The following is a 17,980-nucleotide window of genomic DNA, read 5'->3' on the forward strand; positions in this document are numbered from 1 at the left end:
GAGTCATTTCTTATTAGACGTATGACATGTATTTATAGATTTAATACAAACAGCATTTTAATAATATGGCGTACGTGTTAACTACTTGCGAGTAGTTTATTTAGTCTTGGATACTGTTGCAATTTTCTATCGAAAGTGCCGAACGTAAAGTCGGTATTTTATTCAGCTGTTGTGGGAGAGTCATGGCGTCTTACAGTAAATTGTCAGATCTTTTCCCCATTCAGAGCCAGCTAGACTATGATTTAGAGGACGCGACGACTCAAAAAGAGAAGGCAAATCTCGTACATCAGTATTTACACAAAATAGACGAAAAGGACGATTTAATTATACCGGATTTTGAAGAAGGTAAGAGTGTATAAATCAACTCAGTGGGTGTGAATAATGTCATAGATTGATTCGTGGTGTAGATAAACGACTAACATTTTGGAATTACAAATTACTTCTTTCTGCTTTTTACTATATTGTTTTACTGAATCAACAGTGATTGTTACACACTGTAGTGTTGGTTCTGCAAGGTTTTAATAAGGTAAGGTAAATCCGTTCAGATTTGTATCTGCCTTGCCATTTTTTTTAAAGGCACCACCACCAAAAGAAATGCTGAATCATTTGAAGCAACATATTTTATATGCCTCAGGAGAATTTATTTATTTGTTTAGTTTCTTTCCATTTAATGTAAATTTTCATAATAAAAATGAGTTAAACACTAAATTCTATTGTTATTTTGCAGGACTGGAATGGTTGAACACAGACGGGCCTCTGTCACTCAGGAAGGAACTGTCGGGCAAAGTGGTGGTGCTTGACTTCTTCACCTACTGCTGTATAAACTGCATGCACCTACTTCCTGATCTACACCAGTTGGAGCAAAGTTACACCATAGAAGGTATGAGTGATACACGTTTACATAGAGACTGTATGTGGACCAGTAAAAATGTAAAATTATTCCATATTATATCATTAAGTAAACAAAAGCATTGTACAGAATGTAGCCATGCTCAGTAGGCAATCCAGATAAATGTTGTGTTGATTAGAAATCCTATAGTAAATCGTTCCCAGGGTTCACTGATCACTGATTCAGAAGTGTGATCCTGTTGAGCATGATGATAACTTCTAGTCCAGCAACACATTCTCATTATCTCTAAACCATATCAGATAGGAGACTTTAAATATATAGACCAACCATGTCGAGGTCAGAGAGTTTAACATGGATATACCATTATACTGGTCTGTGGCTTATTATAGCAGCTCTGCATCCAGTGTTATCAGCTCCAGCTGTCAGTAGCCCATCGGTGGCCACTTCTGTGGGATCATCCGGGGCAACTGGCCAGGCAGCCATCAGCCCACTCACCAGCATATCTCACACATACGTCATCTCTGGCACTTCTTTTGGTACATTCTGTTACCACTGTTCTGTTACAGAAGCAGAACATGACTCCCCACCCCTCTTCATTATTAGGGTTTACTGTTGATTATATCACAGAAGAGGCCTTACATTATTACACAGAAATGTAGTATTTACTCCTGCCATTCAAGTCACGTATTCTCTTGGTTCTGGGAGGACATCATAAAAAAACATTTGCTTAAAAAAAAAAAAAACTGTTCAGATTTGTTCCTGCCCAGCCGGTATTTTCAATGACACCACCACAAAAATGCAGATTTGTTTTCTGCAACATATTTTATATGTGTCAAGAGAATATATTTATATTTTTAATTGCATTTAAAGTTTTATATGCATTTTTGTTTTTTTGCTAGAAATTGTATAGTTAATATAATTTACATTCGTTGTAAAACATTGTTGACTTGTTTTATGCTTCTAGTTCTATCACTACTTAATGTCTTGTATTGTTTAGCTTACACACGCACGCACACATACACACTAGGATTTTTTTGTTTTTGAAAGATTTTCACTAGCAAATATTATTAAAAATAATTCTTATAATAAAGTTATTATATATTATTTTTAACAAAAATTGTAGTGACAACACAGCTCTAGTTTGATGGGGCAAAGAACAGTCTGACCTGAGCTCACTCGTACTGAAACTGAAATCCTTGTTGAGACCTGCATTATAATTTACACTCATACTTCACTTTCATACTTCTCATCATAAGCAGAAGTGTTGGTTCTCTCATGCGTTTACTCCCCTGAGGGGAAATCAGCTGGGGAGAATGGAGAAAAAGTACGGAAAAACATTGATCACATTTTGATTATGCCAAGTGTATTTCAAATGCATTTATAGGCAGAGGAGAAGCAGGCAACAGCATACTGAAATGGGACACTGATCCCCTGTGCGTGTGCTTCCCATCTCCGCTGCTGAGCCCATGAATTTTAATCTTCTGATGGACGACTGAAACTGGAATTTAAAAACCATTGTTCTTCTGCTTCAATCATCAGTGGCTGTGTCGCTTACCCCAGGGACACAGAATGGAGGAATGTCACTTCCAGTGACGAGGCGGAGAAGTTCCGCTGACATTTTTGTTAAATTAGACAAAGTCAAGCGGAGTGAAGGCAGACTGTAGCTCAGTGCAGGAGACTGGAACAAACAGAGAAACGCAGCGCATTGGTTATAATGGGATGCCTGGGGCTGCATGAGCTTTCAATCCCCTGTGTTTTCCTTGATTGGTCTTGACATTTTGCATGCAGTAGCCCATGTAAGGATGTGTACATCTAGGATTCTTGTATTTTTATTTCTTTAAAGGGGGCCTAATATATTTTCTATACTTGTTTTGTAGCATTTAGTTTTTTGTATCAAGGATTCTTGCATGAAAACAGTGGATTCATTTACTTTAACCGGTTTTGACACCCCCTCCGAGCCTCAAGGCCCTAAATCTGCATCCACACAAATGTGAGATAATGTCTTCTTTATTGTAAGCATATGCTCTCATTGTCATTGGTTGCTTTTAAATGATGGAGAGCTTTATGTCGGGTGGATTCTCTTGAGCTGTCAAATGTTTTTATCATTCATCAGCTGGAAAAAAATTCTGAAAGGGAATCCAACCTTATTGTTTCTCTTCATTGTAGACTACCATATTCTTATGGAAATATAATTAATTCTGGCTCTAGTCCAGATATTACATAAAGTGTCAAGCAATCAAATTTAATTATTGTATTTTTTCTCTGATTGTATAGTTGTTTACCCGCGCACATTAAATCCAGTTAGTCTAAAAACTCAAATAACTGTATATTAAACATGTCATAGATGGCTAATTTTATGCCGTATTGTTCATCGTTACCTCCTTCACTGTGGGCAGACAAATTACTTGTCAGTCAAAACGTTTCTGGTTCCATCTATTAGAGCAAAATGTTGAACAGCAAGTTTTTGCTACTTTACCTTTTAAGGCTTCTATGTAAATGACCTGTGTTATGACTGGCTAACTTCTTTGCATGTCTACTCAGTAACAAAACCCCTCCTAAATGGGTTTTGTCAATGTTGGTATGATAGTTTCTGTTTGGAGTTTCACAATGGTTACAGTATGTCTAGTTCATTGAAGTCTTTTATTGCAAGTAAAATGTTGTTTTCCATGTCTTCTTTACAGACATTTTTGTCCATGACAGACTTTGTTGTTATTTCATTGAACGTTTTTAAAAAGGAAGGATCTGTGACTCATGAAGAGTATGGTTTAGTACTGTTGAAAACATTCAAGACGCTGACACACGGACAAAAGATGGTTCTTTGGGATTTTCAGTATTCAAGGGCTTGGATAAAACATTTCAGAAGCATACACCAACGCAACATGCTTCCACGCATTGTTAGAAGAGATAAGAATGAACAGCTTTGTGTAACCTAAATGGATTTTTTTTTTTCTTAATTAGGCAAAAATACATTTAAATAATTAAATTAAAGCCACTTTCCTTTTATCATTCCCTTTTGATTTAGGTTCAGACCTTGATCGATTAAGCATTTATTATTTCATAAACGTTCTTTATAAAGGACTTTTTCAAATAACTTTGAAACCTAAATGTACCTTGAGGCATTTAAAAGTTCTACAAAGGCCGTCAGGTTTTGGTAGGTAAGAACTTTTATTTTTCATCCCCATTACAAATGGTGTTCAAAGAGTATCAAGTGCAAGCTGATAAAGTAGTCCTTTTATTTGTTTTTATTTTAATGTCATCATTTGAGTTATAATGGTCTTTCTGGGAATCTTAGAAGTCTAAAACAAGAGAAGGTTATTTACAGATTGTAAAAGCCAGGTGGTAGTGTATGTGCAACAAACAATTTGGGATGCAGATTTAAGCCTGGCTACTTGTTTTCCAGTCCCATACCTCCTCTTCGGTGTCAAACCCTCTGTATATCTTTCATCTCTCTTCTTTTTCATCTCTGCAGATGGTCTGGTAGTCATAGGTGTGCACTCTGCTAAATTCCCCAATGAGAAAGTCCTACAGAACGTACGCAGTGCGGTGTTGAGATACGACATCACCCATCCCGTAGTGAACGACAGCGATGCCCGTCTGTGGCAGGAGCTGGAGGTGTCCTGCTGGCCCACGCTAGTGGTGCTGGGACCCAGGGGAAATCTGCTTTTCTCCCTGGTGGGTGAAGGCCATCGAGAACAGCTCTTCCTTTTCACTGCGGCCGCCCTCAATCACTACAGAGAACAAGGACTGCTCAAGGACCATGATGTGGGAATCAAACTCTATAGAGACTCCCTGCCCCCCTCCATCCTCTCTTTCCCTGGGAAAATAGCCATGGACCCCAGCAGCAAGCAGTTGGCTATTGCCGACACAGGACACCACAGGGTACTGGTGGTCTCCCATACTGGGCAGCTGCTGCACACAATAGGGGGTAAGACCTGTTAATATGTACTTACGGATGTAACAATTAACTGTGAGCCAGTTGAAAATCGATTAAAATATGTGACGATTGAAATAGAGTTGAGATGCAAAACAAATAGTGATTCAATTAGGGGTAGGAGTTTATATGAATGTATGGCTGAGGGGAACTTACTGTCTTTAGAAAAGTTTAGATAGTATTTTTTCTTTTCATCTTGTCTCTGTATAATGCATATTAAAATTCATAAATGCAGTGCTGTTTGTATACAGTGGAAACCAAGGAAACGCTTTAAGCACCACCTGCTGGCAGAAAGTGAATCTGCGTCTCATGCAGATCTTTTTTATGTTTGTTTTACAAAACCATTCAGTTTTTGCTTCAAATTTCTTTTTTTGGGGGGGGGGGGGCCTTGTTTTAAAATTTCTCTTTAGTTTGGTTATTTAAATTATATTTAAATTTGGTTATTTAGCAGATGCTTTTATCCAAAGCAACTTACAAATGAGGAAAATAGATGCAATCAAATTTTAAATTACAATAAATAATGCTGGTTTTAATGTATTTTTCATCAAATAAAATCATTACAAATGGCTATTTAAGTATTGTTGTTCTTTTAATATATAAATTATTTATTTGCTGTATAATTTTATTAAAAATTAGTAATTTGATTCAATTATGGTCACATTTATGTAATTTGATTTAATTGCTTGAATACAGAAAATGTATATCTATTTTTTTATTATTATAATTATTAGACCTAATTCTGAAAGCAAAACTGTGAGTGCATTTCTTTAATGGGGAAAAAAAGCATGTTCTTTGTATCAATTGAATCTGTCCTGGAAATGCAGTTCTGTTCCCTTAAATGCAGGATGGTTCCAAAGAATTAGGGTTGCCAACTGCTCGATATTTTAAGTACAGAAAGGCTGCTAATATTCTTTTAGACGAATGTTTTGAGGTTATTTTGGTCTACATTTACAAGTTTATCGTTGCCTTCATAGGTCCCTCAAGTGGGAGACGAGATGGAAATTTGTCTGAGGCACAGTTCAGCTCCCCACAAGGGGTGTTCATAAAGGGGGACACGGTCTACGTGGCTGACACTGACAACCACCTTGTTAGAAAGGTAAATCAGCAGAATTAGGTCAAGCTTGTTCTCCTGCTGGCAACTCTAACCCAAATTCACTCTGATTGGTGCTTGAAAAACCGCTTGTCTCTGTCTTCTGTTTTTTCTTAAGATCAACCTTTCAGAAGGAATAGTCTCGACCTTAGCTGGCATTGGTGTTCAAGGCACAGATAAAGAAGGCGGAGCACCGGGACCACAACAGCCAATAAGCTCTCCCTGGGACATTGTCCTTGGCAACGCAGGTACTTTAAGTGGTCCTCCGCCTCCAGTATACTCTGCTCCTTCCTTTAGAATTAGAATCACTCTGTCTTTTTTTCTACCTTGCTCATAAAATGTAATATCTTGTGAATCTGCGTTTCATTATTCTGCCGGGAGCGTTTTATACATCCCTTTTTGTGCCTCTCTCATCTTCGCTCTATCTGTCTTGTCCATCTTGGAATCTTTAATCAGGTTGTTCTCAGAAGTCTTCGCTCTGTAGATACCACACTCGCCTTTGTGCAAAAAGATCTTTGTTCTGCTAAAACTGCCTCTTGTTGTTTGGAGGGAGCCCTGGAGTAAATTGCCAGTCGGTCAGTTGCTAACCAGAGACACAGAGCTGAATGTTGTGGTGTTGCCTGAGTTAAACCCACAACACCAAAGTAAAAGAAGGTGATATGATCAGAAAGCACTCATGTGGCTGTGGTTTCTGATAAATTGTGCCTCTAACAAGCTGTTTTTTTCAAGATTGCCTCTTTTTGTTTTGCAGTAATATCTTTATACACAGCAGCCTTGGACAGGGTGTCCCACAGGTCTGAGAAAATTTAATTTAACGTGCTTCGAAAACATAATTAAAATTCCTACTTTATATTTTAAGGCATTACTAAATCACTCCACGTTATTCAGTCATATCGTTCCATTAAACAGCTGAAGAAATGGATGTGGCCAGCATTAGCCAAGAGAGAGGGAGAGAGGTTTAAAGTGGTCTGTGTGGTGTGTGTGTCTGATTTAGTCAGCGTGTGTTTGGAGCACATTCATTGATGCTCCCCGCTGTGCATTAGGTCTGTTCCCTGAACAGACCGTTGCTTTCTTGCAGTTCATTCTACGAAGAAAATAAAACATTGCTGTTTCCTGTTCCTTTATGAATCTGCTGTTTTGTCCCTGATGCCGTTTTACTTTTCCTCTTCCATTTAATTTCCATTTCTTTTCTTCTTCCTTTCCATTTCTTTTTCATCCTTTGATGTGTTTAATGCAACAGTCTTATTGAATGTTTGATTTAAAGTGGTGATAAAATGTGTATTTTCTGTTCTGAAATAAAAGCTTCCTCCGGGTTAAAAGTCCATTTATTAACCAAGCCACAGAAGCTGCTCATTCCAGATTGTTTGATTTCTGAAGTCAGAAAGTTGAATTTATTAAGAGAACGTCATCTACTTACACACTAACAATCCAATGCAAATTCTATGTTCAGAAATGATAAAAAGGGTTCGGATATATAGCATTTTTCCTAAACACTCCAGTAGATGGAATTTCTTATTATTTTTGCAAGAATTGTTTTATACCATTATTTTCCTTAAACTATCTATATATATATATATATATATATATATATATATATATATATATATATATATATATATATATATAAAATATATTGGGGATGTCACAATAGATACAAATTGTAGTTTGGTACAGCAGGGGGAAGAGATCCTTAATATACATTTTTTATTTTTGTATTATTATTAAACAGTGGTTTACTGAAAAAATTGTCTTGATCTTTAATAAAATTAAAATTTACGTAAAAAAAAATCTATGTTATAATCTGTAGCTCTTTACTTGCACATTACTATAATATTAATGTTAAATATAACAGATACAAAACTAAATTTAGTTTCTGTTTATTTTATATAATAATAAACACTTAAAAAAATTGCAAATTGTAAATTGCATGTAAGGCAGTTTTTGCATTAACTTCTAAATCTAATTATAAAATTATGTTTCTACTTCAGCTTAAGTAAATTATAATGAATATATAAGCAAATAGAGAGCATAATTTTAGCGTAACCATGTCTTTCCACGGTTAAAACACACACAAGATCTTTCAACTTACTTTGAGATTTTTATTTCGTGCTGTAACTAGTAGTAAACAGTATTAAAGAGGAAGAGATGATCGCATTCTCACACACAGACTTTTTCTTATCGAAAGTAACGAAACACAGTTATGTATTGGTGGTTAAAAGGTTATAATGCTTTATCTGTTGTGTACACATGTAGGCCAGCTTCTATGTACTGAACTGAAAGACATGTACTGAAAATTTGCTTTACGAATACATTTACCATTACACCCCTTATATACGTGTGCGTATATACAAATACATAAGGGGTGTAACGGTACATGTATTCGTACAGGGAGCTTTATAAATATGTGTGTGTGACTTATTTTTAAGAAAACTGGATGCTCAAGTAGGAGGAGGTGCTAGGAACAACATGGTTCTTGAAATTAATTTCTCTGTATATGACAAATTAATACCTACTGTAATATTTGCCTTTTCCACTTCATCATTCATAATATTCCCGTAACCATCTCTCTGGTTTGTATTTCCCTTTTTTTCACTTGTTTTCCACCTTGAAGTTTAATTGTAATGTGGAAATACCGCAGCAGGTTTTTGTCATTCATCAGATTTCATCTTGGCTCGTTTGCCTTCCATCCATCTCAGATCACTTTGAAAACCTGCGTGAGGAGAGTTCTGCTTCTTTCCTTTCCATCTCAATCTTTTCCCCCCTCTCTTTTCCTCGCTCTTTCTTTCTCTCTGTCTCGCTCTTTCATGAATGCAAGTAGTTAGGCTCCAGCCCAACAATGAAATTGTCTCTGATAAGCGCAGTACCATTAGAGGTCTATTGTTAGACACGAGTACAGAGCACCTCATTTCTGATTCCTCATAGAGAAATCGCAGCGCAAAGCTCTCAAGTATTAGTGCCCCTCCACATTGTACTTGTACTGATTTATAATGTAAATTCATCAGTTCAGATCACTCTGTGCTGGACACTATAGCATACTTTTATGTTTTCAGTGCTCTAGAGCATTTCATTACGTTGTCATTTGGCACATTCCACAAATAGAATAAATCAATATGGTCACATTTTTCCTGTTTGTTTGTTTTTCCCACAAAGGGTCTTTGAAAAGAGGCAGATGTTAACCAATGGAAAACATTAGTCAAACAAAATTTTCTAAAATACATTTAGAAACAAAAATAAAATCACCATTACTTATTTATTACATACTTAATAACGAATCTAATAATATACAAAACAAAATAATACATATATCACATATTTAATTAGTGTATTTATTAGTCCTGTAATCAACTTCAGGCTCCTTTACTACAATCTAGGGTGAAATGTTGAGGTAAAAAAAACACACACACACACAGACCAATAGGTAATTGTCTATATAGTATAATATAGAATTGTTGCTTTTTGTTGTCGTAATGGGACACATTTGTGGGGTAGGCTCAAAGGGAAAGTTCACCCAAAAATGAAAATTATTTTATTCATTTTTATTAACACTTTGTGTGCAAAAAATTAAATAAAAAAAAATCCTCGTAGCTTCATAAAATTATGGTTGATCCACTGATATCACACGGACCATTTTAACAGTGTCCTTACTACATTTCTGTGCCTTGATCGTGGAATTTTTACATTCAGATCAAAGCGTAAACAACATGAACAACGTATCCGTGTGCATGTGTTGTTTATGTATGTGATACTCAACAAAAAAATGCTGTTATAGGGCAGGAGACAAATTGTAATAAAATTAAATAATATCTTTGCACACAAATCCTTCTCACAGCTGTGTAAAATTACAGTTGAATCACTGATGTCATATGGATTATTTTAATAATGTTCTTGCTACGTTTCTGAGCCTTGATTGTGTTAGGATCCTTGCTGTCTATGGGAGGGATAGAGAGTTCTCGTAATTCATTAAAATATCTAATTCGTGTTCCAAAGATGAACAAAGGTCTTACTGGTTTGGAATGACATGAGGGTGAGTATTTAATGACGGAATTAAAATTTTTGGGTGAACTATCCATTTAAGTCAAACTTCTACATCAGATAACATATGTTACTTTTATATGAATATAAGCGGTCTAATTTTCAATGTGGAATGACCATGCATGCATTGGTGAGATCTAATAAAATGATCATTATGCAGCCCGAAAGGAAAAAAAGTGATATGAAGGTTATGCAAGTTTACTCATTTAATGTGTACTTGACTAAGAATTAGTTATTATTTTTAGCAAGATAATCAACATCAGTATGTTGTAAACGCGTAAGCTGATAGCGTGTATTTGTGTTTATGCAGGTGGGGATGTATTGTGGATAGCCATGGCAGGAACGCATCAGATCTGGGCTCTCTTCCTGGAGGACGGGAAGCTTCCCAAAGGGAGGTGAGCTCTTCTCCCTGTGTTCTCCTCATGTTAGCTCTGTACAGTCAAGGCAGCCTTCAAATAAAGAGGCCACGGGACTGCCCAAGTGATGTCATTTTCTGGGCAGCCACACAGTTCACTGTTGGTGGAAATCGTTCTGATCGTCCTGATACAACACGAACTCTGAACTTGTTGTGTTGTTTGCAAATGTAACATTTCTCTTGATGTCTTTAAAGCCACGGCAAGCACTTATAACAGTTTTAATATCTCCGATAAAGACCATGCGGGGGGAAAAAAAACTTTATTTAATACAATAATCTCAAGACTTCTGCCAGGACTTTTTCTTTTGCTCTTACATGCTATTAGATCCTAATTGCAGTTATTTTGTCACAATTCCGGCTTTTGTTTTAGAGTCAGCCAAATTAAGAGCACTAACTCTTCCAGATAATTATTCTAATCAGACTAAATCATCTTTACCTAATGCCTTTTCCAGTGACAGCAAAAAAGGAACATGTGTGCGCTTTGCGGGCAGTGGGAATGAGGAGAACAGAAATAACGCATACCCTCATAAAGCGGGTCTGGCCCAGCCATCAGGCCTGGCTCTTGCCCTGACTGAGCCCTGGGAGTGTCTCTTTATCGCTGACAGCGAGAGCAGCACCATTCGTAGCCTTTCACTGAAGGATGGAGCAGTCAAACATGTGGTGGGAGGAGAAAGAGATCCTCTGGTAAGTTTTAACAGTTTGATCAAACACTCCTGAACCAGCTAATCAAGGTCTTGCTAGGTATCCACCTTATTCCTAAACTCAGAATAAGCCTATGGGTGAGACTTCCGGTTCATTAGCAGCTATAGGAACATTATGAGAAAAATAACGACATGCAGTAAATGCTAACACTTTGCATTCCAAACCAGTGTTCATAATTAAGATAATAAACTAAAATAATATGGTAAGAAACACCTATTTGCAGTATCAAGCAGCAAAACGATTGGTTTTGTACTGCTAAAAAAATGAGAATGGAAGCAAGTCCCATATAATTTACAAATATTCATGCCCATGCAAATTGGAGCAAAACTCTGCAGGACACTGGCCCTCCAGGACCGAGTCTGGTGACCCCTGGTTTAACATGTTAAAGATCAGTTTTTTATATGATCATGCTTTATAAGGGAAGGAGTGTGTTGTTGCCTAGTTCACAAAAAAACACCACATGGAGAGATTAGGAGAGATATGGAGTCATAAATTATCACAGTTGATTACATGCCACATTTGCATGCAGTGTAAAGCTTTTTTTGTACAAGTTTGTTTGGCATTACAAGATCCCAAAGCTTACTATAATACAAGGAGACATTTAATAAATGAAGTCGTGGAGCAATTTCTATCACTTAATGAACCTAGGCGATTCGAGGGAGAAACTATTTTTCTCCATTCCTTGGAGCAGTCGAGACATTTTTCAGATCTGCTAGATTTCCTTTGAGTAGACTGTTTTCTTCTGGCAGATAATGAGAATGGATTGGGTTTCACCATATTTGGTCAGTGGGATTAATGAGACTTTTTTTTCTTCTTCCTTTGTGATGTCCAGTGACTTATTTTTGTACAATCACTGCAGTGCTGTGACTGAGTAAATATACAGAAAAGGCTCATTTATACTTTCTCAAACTTTGCACCAAAGAGTAATGTAGTTCGCATGGGTAAATGGTCAAGAAATTATGAATGGTCTTTAAAGATTGTTTTCTCTTTGCATGAGAAGAACCTTTTTGCATTTGGAGACGTTGATGGAAAAGGCATAGATGCAAAACTGCAGCATCCATTAGGAGTGTCCTGGGATGAGGGCAGCAGCCTCCTCTATGTAGCAGATTCATACAATCACAAGGTCAGCTTTTCTGCACCATACACACAACAATGCACTGAAATCCTATTGAGTGACTTATTTTAAAGCTAAAATAAACTTTCAACACTATGTATTTACTATACCTTTGTCTATGTATGTATGTGATTTTTATATCCAATATATATTTTGTTACTGAAGCAGCATTTAAAAACAGATTGGATAAAATCAGACCCAGGGAAATATTTGTAAAGAAAGCTTAATATACCCCACCCCCCACCCCTATTTTATTATTTAATATTTTTTTACTTGCATTTTTTTTCTTACACTTATTTACTGAATTTTCTTTCATCTCATGCCATCAAAGATGTAGTTAAGTTTTTTCTTTTTCCATTACAACAGATTTGATCACTTGCTCACAAATTGATCATCTGCAGTGAATGGGTGCCATCAGAATGACACTCTTATGAATGATACTGCTTTCTCTAGTAGAAAAGTTGTCTGGTCTGAATCATTAGAGAATTGTGCACAGATAAAGAACCAAATTTTCTTCTAAACAAATATTTAAGTTGATTTTAAAGTGTGAGGACAACAGGGAATGGACCTTTTTCACTGGATGAAGCATTATTATAGAATATGGACTCATATTTTGGCCAGATGCCATAAGTATTACTCCACAAAACATTAACTGATGGACTGGAGTGATGTGGAACATTATTGTGATGGTGTTTAATCAGCTGTTTGAACACTCATTCTGATGGCACCCATTCACTGCAGATGATCCATTGGTGAGGAATTGATGGAATGCTAAATTTTTGGGTGAACTATTCCTGTCCTAAGTTTTTAAATGGATAAGCACTACCAATGGTCAGTGACTCCATGGTCATAAAGGAGCTTCTTCTCTGTTGCAGATCAAAGTGGTGGATCCGAAGACTAAGCAGTGCAGGGTGCTTGCAGGCACAGGGAAGGCTGGGAACGGACTTGGCCCGAGCTTTCTGGAGTCCAGCTTCAATGAACCCGGAGGCTTGTGTCTGGGTGAAGGAGGAAAGCTGCTGTATGTGGCAGACACTAACAACCATTGCATCAAAGTCCTGGACCTGGAGACCAAAACAGTCTCTTTGGTGAGTCCCCACATGTGGGTTGTCAATTGTCATTCTTAACGATTGGCTTATTGTTTGCTCTTTTATTTTTTTGCACCAGTTTCCCATTGTTGTTATGCAAGAGGTCGATTCTGTCCTCACAACTGCCACTAGCAGCACACCTGTGGTCAGAAAGCTTCCTAAACTTCCAAAATCAGCCCCAGTCCTTACAATGCCATCGCTCACAGTTCCTTCAGGGCAGTCAGTCACTCTTCTTCTGAAATTGGCACTACCGACTGGGACCAAGCTGACCGAAGAAGCGCCTAGTTTCTGGAGCTTATCTGCAGAAGGTACGAAATCAAATGCATCCAATAAAAGCATATTCACTAGCTCTCAATGCCAATTATGTAAAACGGGTTTATTTACATTCGGTTTTTCACACCTTGTACACTGTTCCTCTGGGGCTCCTCTGTGGGGTAAACTATAGTTTTCAGTTTTTTTCGGATTGCTGTGTTCACACATTTTCGGCAGGCTTCAGGGACCAGCTGGCCATACTGGGAGATGATCCAAGGATAAATAAAAAATTCCTCTTTGCATCCCAACACACGGTCAACCCTTCATTCTATCTTATCTCGCTCTCTTTTTTTTAGCTTCATCATTTCTGCCTCACCCTCCATCCGTCTGCTGCAACATTTGTCTTTTCTGTTGTCACTTCTCTCAGTTATTCTGCACAAAAATGTCAATCCCGCCCGAAAGCACGTCTTCCATGATTGATAATCAGCCCAGTCACCAGAGATGACTTCTGCTCATCAGACTGATCGTTTGTCTACGCTCCGTACCAGAACATTCATTTTATTACCATCCACTAAACATAACCCTAATTATTTTACGAAGGTGGTCGTAGTTGAATTGCCAAAGAGTCCTGGGGGGCTACTCTACTTAATTAGAACAAAGACACCCATTAGGACCAGAAAAGAATGTGGCTGTGGGTGTTAAATTCTCAGAAACGGCAACTACAAGTTCAGTTTGACTTTGATTGACTGACTGTAATTATTCACCAAATTACCGTGAGTGCTTGTTTGTGGGTGGCTTCACGTGTTTAGTAGTTACTAGTGTAAATGTTTTGTGTGTTATATGTAAATACAGGCGTGAGATTGAATTCCTGAATTTTGACGCCCCGGAAAATGATCATTATGTAAATGGTTATATCAGCAAGCAGGGTGAGAAATTAATGGAGAATTGGGGAAAGTGCCATCATGTGACTTCAATTCTTATGATTTTATATTCACTATCATTCAAAGGTTTGTGGTCAGTATGTTTTTGTTTTGTTTTGGAAAAATGTTACTTGTTCAGCAAGAATGCATTAAATTGATCAAAAGAGATGTTGATTGTTACAAAAGATTTCTATTTCAGATACATGTCTTACAGATTCCAACACTTCAAACACTGATAATAATATCAAATGCTATCAAATCATCATATGAGAATGAATTCTGAATTTATTATATATACTAAAATATAGTCACGTAGAAAAAAATGTTGTAATATTGCTGTATTATTATTGTAATATTTTTTATGTAATTTAAATATAATGTATTTGAATTTATATCATTAAAATTGTAGACTTATGTAGTTGCATAAACAGATATTATTAAATGAGAACGAGAATTTAAGTGCATAATTCTTTTATGATTTTTTATATAATTTTATATTAGATAATTAAATATCAATCATGGTGTAATTTAATTGAAAGACAGTTTGATTGTACTTTTAATAATATTTTGATACAGATTTTTTTTTTTTTAGCTTTCAAAAGATAAATCAACTGAATGTATAATGCCGCCATAAAATATGTATTTTGTGCTCTGTGCTTGTGTTTTACGTAGGTCAGCCATGTAGGTCTTTGCTCACATCCTCTATGGTTCGGTCTCACTGGGGATCATTTGATTGGACACTGTCCTAATTCTATCTGGCACTTGTCTTAGTAGCCTGCCCTTGATTCAAGGCCAGTGACACACCTGGTACACACTGCACTGCAGAACCATTAACGAAAGGCATTTCCTTCAGCGATAACGCACATGATTCCCTACTGAAATTGTATTTGTGTGTATGCATATTGAAAGTCCCCATTAACTGCCAGAGAAATATTTCATTGTGTTGGCAGATGTAGATGTGTGTTGTTTTACACCCAGACACATGGTGCTTCAGGAACCAGTGCCTTCCAGACAAACTTCCAGAAATCTCAAACGTTACAGGAATCATCTATCAACTGCACACTAAGTCCATGTTGTTTTGCTCGGCAGGTAATGAGTGGTTACTGGAAGGGCAAGCTGTAACCGGGAGCATCAGTGATCTCTCTCAACCTATCTCGATCGTCTCATCCATCCCAGCATCCCCTGCATCCACAGACCCCACACTGACACTCGACGCCTGGGTTTACTGCTGCCTTTCTGAGGGCGGGGCTTGTATGATGAAGGCAGTGTCCTTCAAACAGCCTCTTCTGATTGGTTCCACATCTCTGGAAGGTTCTGTTGCTGTGACGCTTGAGCACGCCTTTTAAAAGAAGTGTCCACCCAAAGGATCTTGGAGCACATTTAAAGGGATACTTTACCAAAGGTGAAAATTCTGTCATCGTTTACTCAACGTAATGTCATTCCAAAACTGTCTGAACTTCTTCAGTGGAACACAAAAGATAATGTTTTGTAGAATCCAAAGGATAAACGTTTTGGTTCATAATGACTTGCATTGTAAGGACAAAAATGACAAAGGGAGTCAGTGGGAATCCAAACTGTTTGGTTACCAAAATTATGGAGATTATTTTCCTTTATGTTCCTCAGAAGAAATAAAGGTTTGAGGCTGAGTAAATGATGACACAATTTTAATGTACATTTTTGGGTCATCCAAAAATGAAAATTTGTGTTTTCTCACATTTATGTCGTTCCAAACCTGTATGACTTTCTTCTGTGAAACACGGAAAAAATGTAGAACGGTGACTTCTTTTTTTTTTTCATACCTTAAAACCATATATAATTGTGATATTTGAGGTTGTTTTGTATAGAAGCCTGGTTTTCTGTTGTTATATAAAAGATGAAGGTAATTGCTACTCAAACTTATTTATTTACTTAAAATTCTGAGAAAAATAATTCTGAAAACATCGTAATTGTGAGATATAAACTCAGAATTCATACTTTATTCTTGTAATTCTGTTTATACCTCCTAATTTTGAGTTTACATCTTGCAATTTAGTTTGTTTGTTTTTTCCCTTAACTTCTTATCTTAGTTTCTCAATCTCTTTTTCTCGCACAATTGTGAGTTTATGGCCTGGTTTCACAGAAGGGGCTTAGACTAATCCATGACTAGGCAATAGTTAAATTAGGACACTTAAGTAATTTTTAATAAATGTGCCTTGGAAAAAACATTACCGGTGTGCATTTTGAGGCAAAACAGAGGCACTGATATATTTTAAGATCAGTCTGTAAAAGTTTATTTCAGTTAAAACATCTTAGACTTACACTTCAGTCTTGGACTAGGCTTAAGCCTTGTCTGTGAAACCGGGGGTATATATTTGCGGTTTTCTTGCAAATCTCACAGAATTGTGAGATATGACCTCAGTTGCAACAGGAAGAAAGTCACAATTACATTTTTTTTTTTTTTTTTTTTTTTGGACCACACTGACACTCATTATATGGACAAAAATATATTTTTCCTCCTTTTTGTGTTCCAAAGAAGAAAAAGAGAATGACATGGGGATGAGAAATAATTTTTTAGGTGAATTTCCTATTAACATTCAAATCACATCCCGCGGTTAACACATACTGTAGTAATCAGACACTTCACATTCCAAGTGCTAATTGTAGAGACAGGATCTGACTGTTAAATCCTGACAAATACTGAACAAAGTGCCTTATTCTCAATATTTCCTGTGGTTCAGCTACGGGTGATTCACATGATTAAGCTTGTGTGATGTCTTTGTCAAATAGCCTGATATCATTATCAGCCATCTTCATTCAGTCACTCACATGCTCTCACACAATAATATTTGAAGTAATGCTGTGTAGTGTAAAAATGTAGCCAGTTTCAGCTGCTCTGACAGCCCTCCATGGTTGGGTTGGCTGATAATATTATTATTTCCCGCACTTTCTTTTCTTAACCATTTACCATAACCCAGTCTTTTAAATGAGCAGTCAGACTCAATGCTATTTAATTGGCGTTATTTATTATTGCTTGCCAAGCTTAAGTGCCTTTTCAATGAGCAGTACACTTTATATGAATGGGCTATGTGTTAGTAATTTAGCGGTGACATAAATTTCAGTGTTCAATCTTTTGGGAATCATGTGCTATTTACATCTACATATTCATGTTTTCTGAAATAATAGCCTCTTGGTGCAGTTAAGCATTAACAATGGAACTACAATGTATTGCTGATACATCATGTGCTTACAGAGTATGAGTGTGAATCAGACCTGGTGATTCTTCTAGACACTGTGTAGAAATGGCCTCTAAAACTGTTCTGTTGCTGTTTTTGCTTGCTTTTCCTGAGGCAGGAACCCTAGCCCATAAACTATTTAATAAAAACACAATTTATCTCTCTTTTGTATGGAAGCATATGGGTAGCATTATTCAATTTGGGATGTAATATGCAAAATGACAATGCAATATGTAAAATGGCAATGCATTTCTGTATTTACATTTACATTTTCCAATACATTTGTGCAACGTTTGGTGCAAAATGAAAATGAAAATTAAATTACATAATTTTCATTTGCCATTTACTACACCAGTTTTAAAATGTAAAATGAATAA

General features: G+C 36.7%; 1 protein-coding gene across 1 annotated transcript; it reads left to right on the plus strand.

Moving 5' to 3' along the window:
- Positions 1-15: 15 nt before the first annotated feature.
- Positions 16-17,767, plus strand: nhlrc2 (NHL repeat containing 2). Its single transcript, XM_052570847.1, has 11 exons — positions 16-345; positions 728-880; positions 4,320-4,775; positions 5,756-5,877; positions 5,990-6,119; positions 10,214-10,298; positions 10,771-11,002; positions 12,021-12,143; positions 13,010-13,219; positions 13,299-13,527; positions 15,481-17,767. Exons 1-11 carry the CDS (start codon positions 183-185, stop codon positions 15,735-15,737), a joined length of 2,160 nt encoding a protein of 719 aa, XP_052426807.1. The 5' UTR covers positions 16-182; the 3' UTR covers positions 15,738-17,767.
- The last annotated feature ends 213 nt before the right edge of the window (positions 17,768-17,980 follow it).

The sequence above is a fragment of the Carassius gibelio genome, chromosome B12, assembly GCF_023724105.1.
Source record: "Carassius gibelio isolate Cgi1373 ecotype wild population from Czech Republic chromosome B12, carGib1.2-hapl.c, whole genome shotgun sequence".
NCBI classification, from domain to species: domain Eukaryota; kingdom Metazoa; phylum Chordata; class Actinopteri; order Cypriniformes; family Cyprinidae; genus Carassius; species Carassius gibelio.

Bases quoted from the DNA above. Each gene is read 5' to 3' on its own strand.
- nhlrc2 (XM_052570847.1), top strand. From the start codon at position 183: ATGGCGTCTTACAGTAAATTGTCAGATCTTTTCCCCATTCAGAGCCAG. The intron at 5,878-5,989 runs GTAAATCAGCAG...TTTTTTCTTAAG, and splicing joins ACAACCACCTTGTTAGAAAG to ATCAACCTTTCAGAAGGAAT. The intron at 13,528-15,480 runs GTACGAAATCAA...TTTGCTCGGCAG, and splicing joins CTGGAGCTTATCTGCAGAAG to GTAATGAGTGGTTACTGGAA.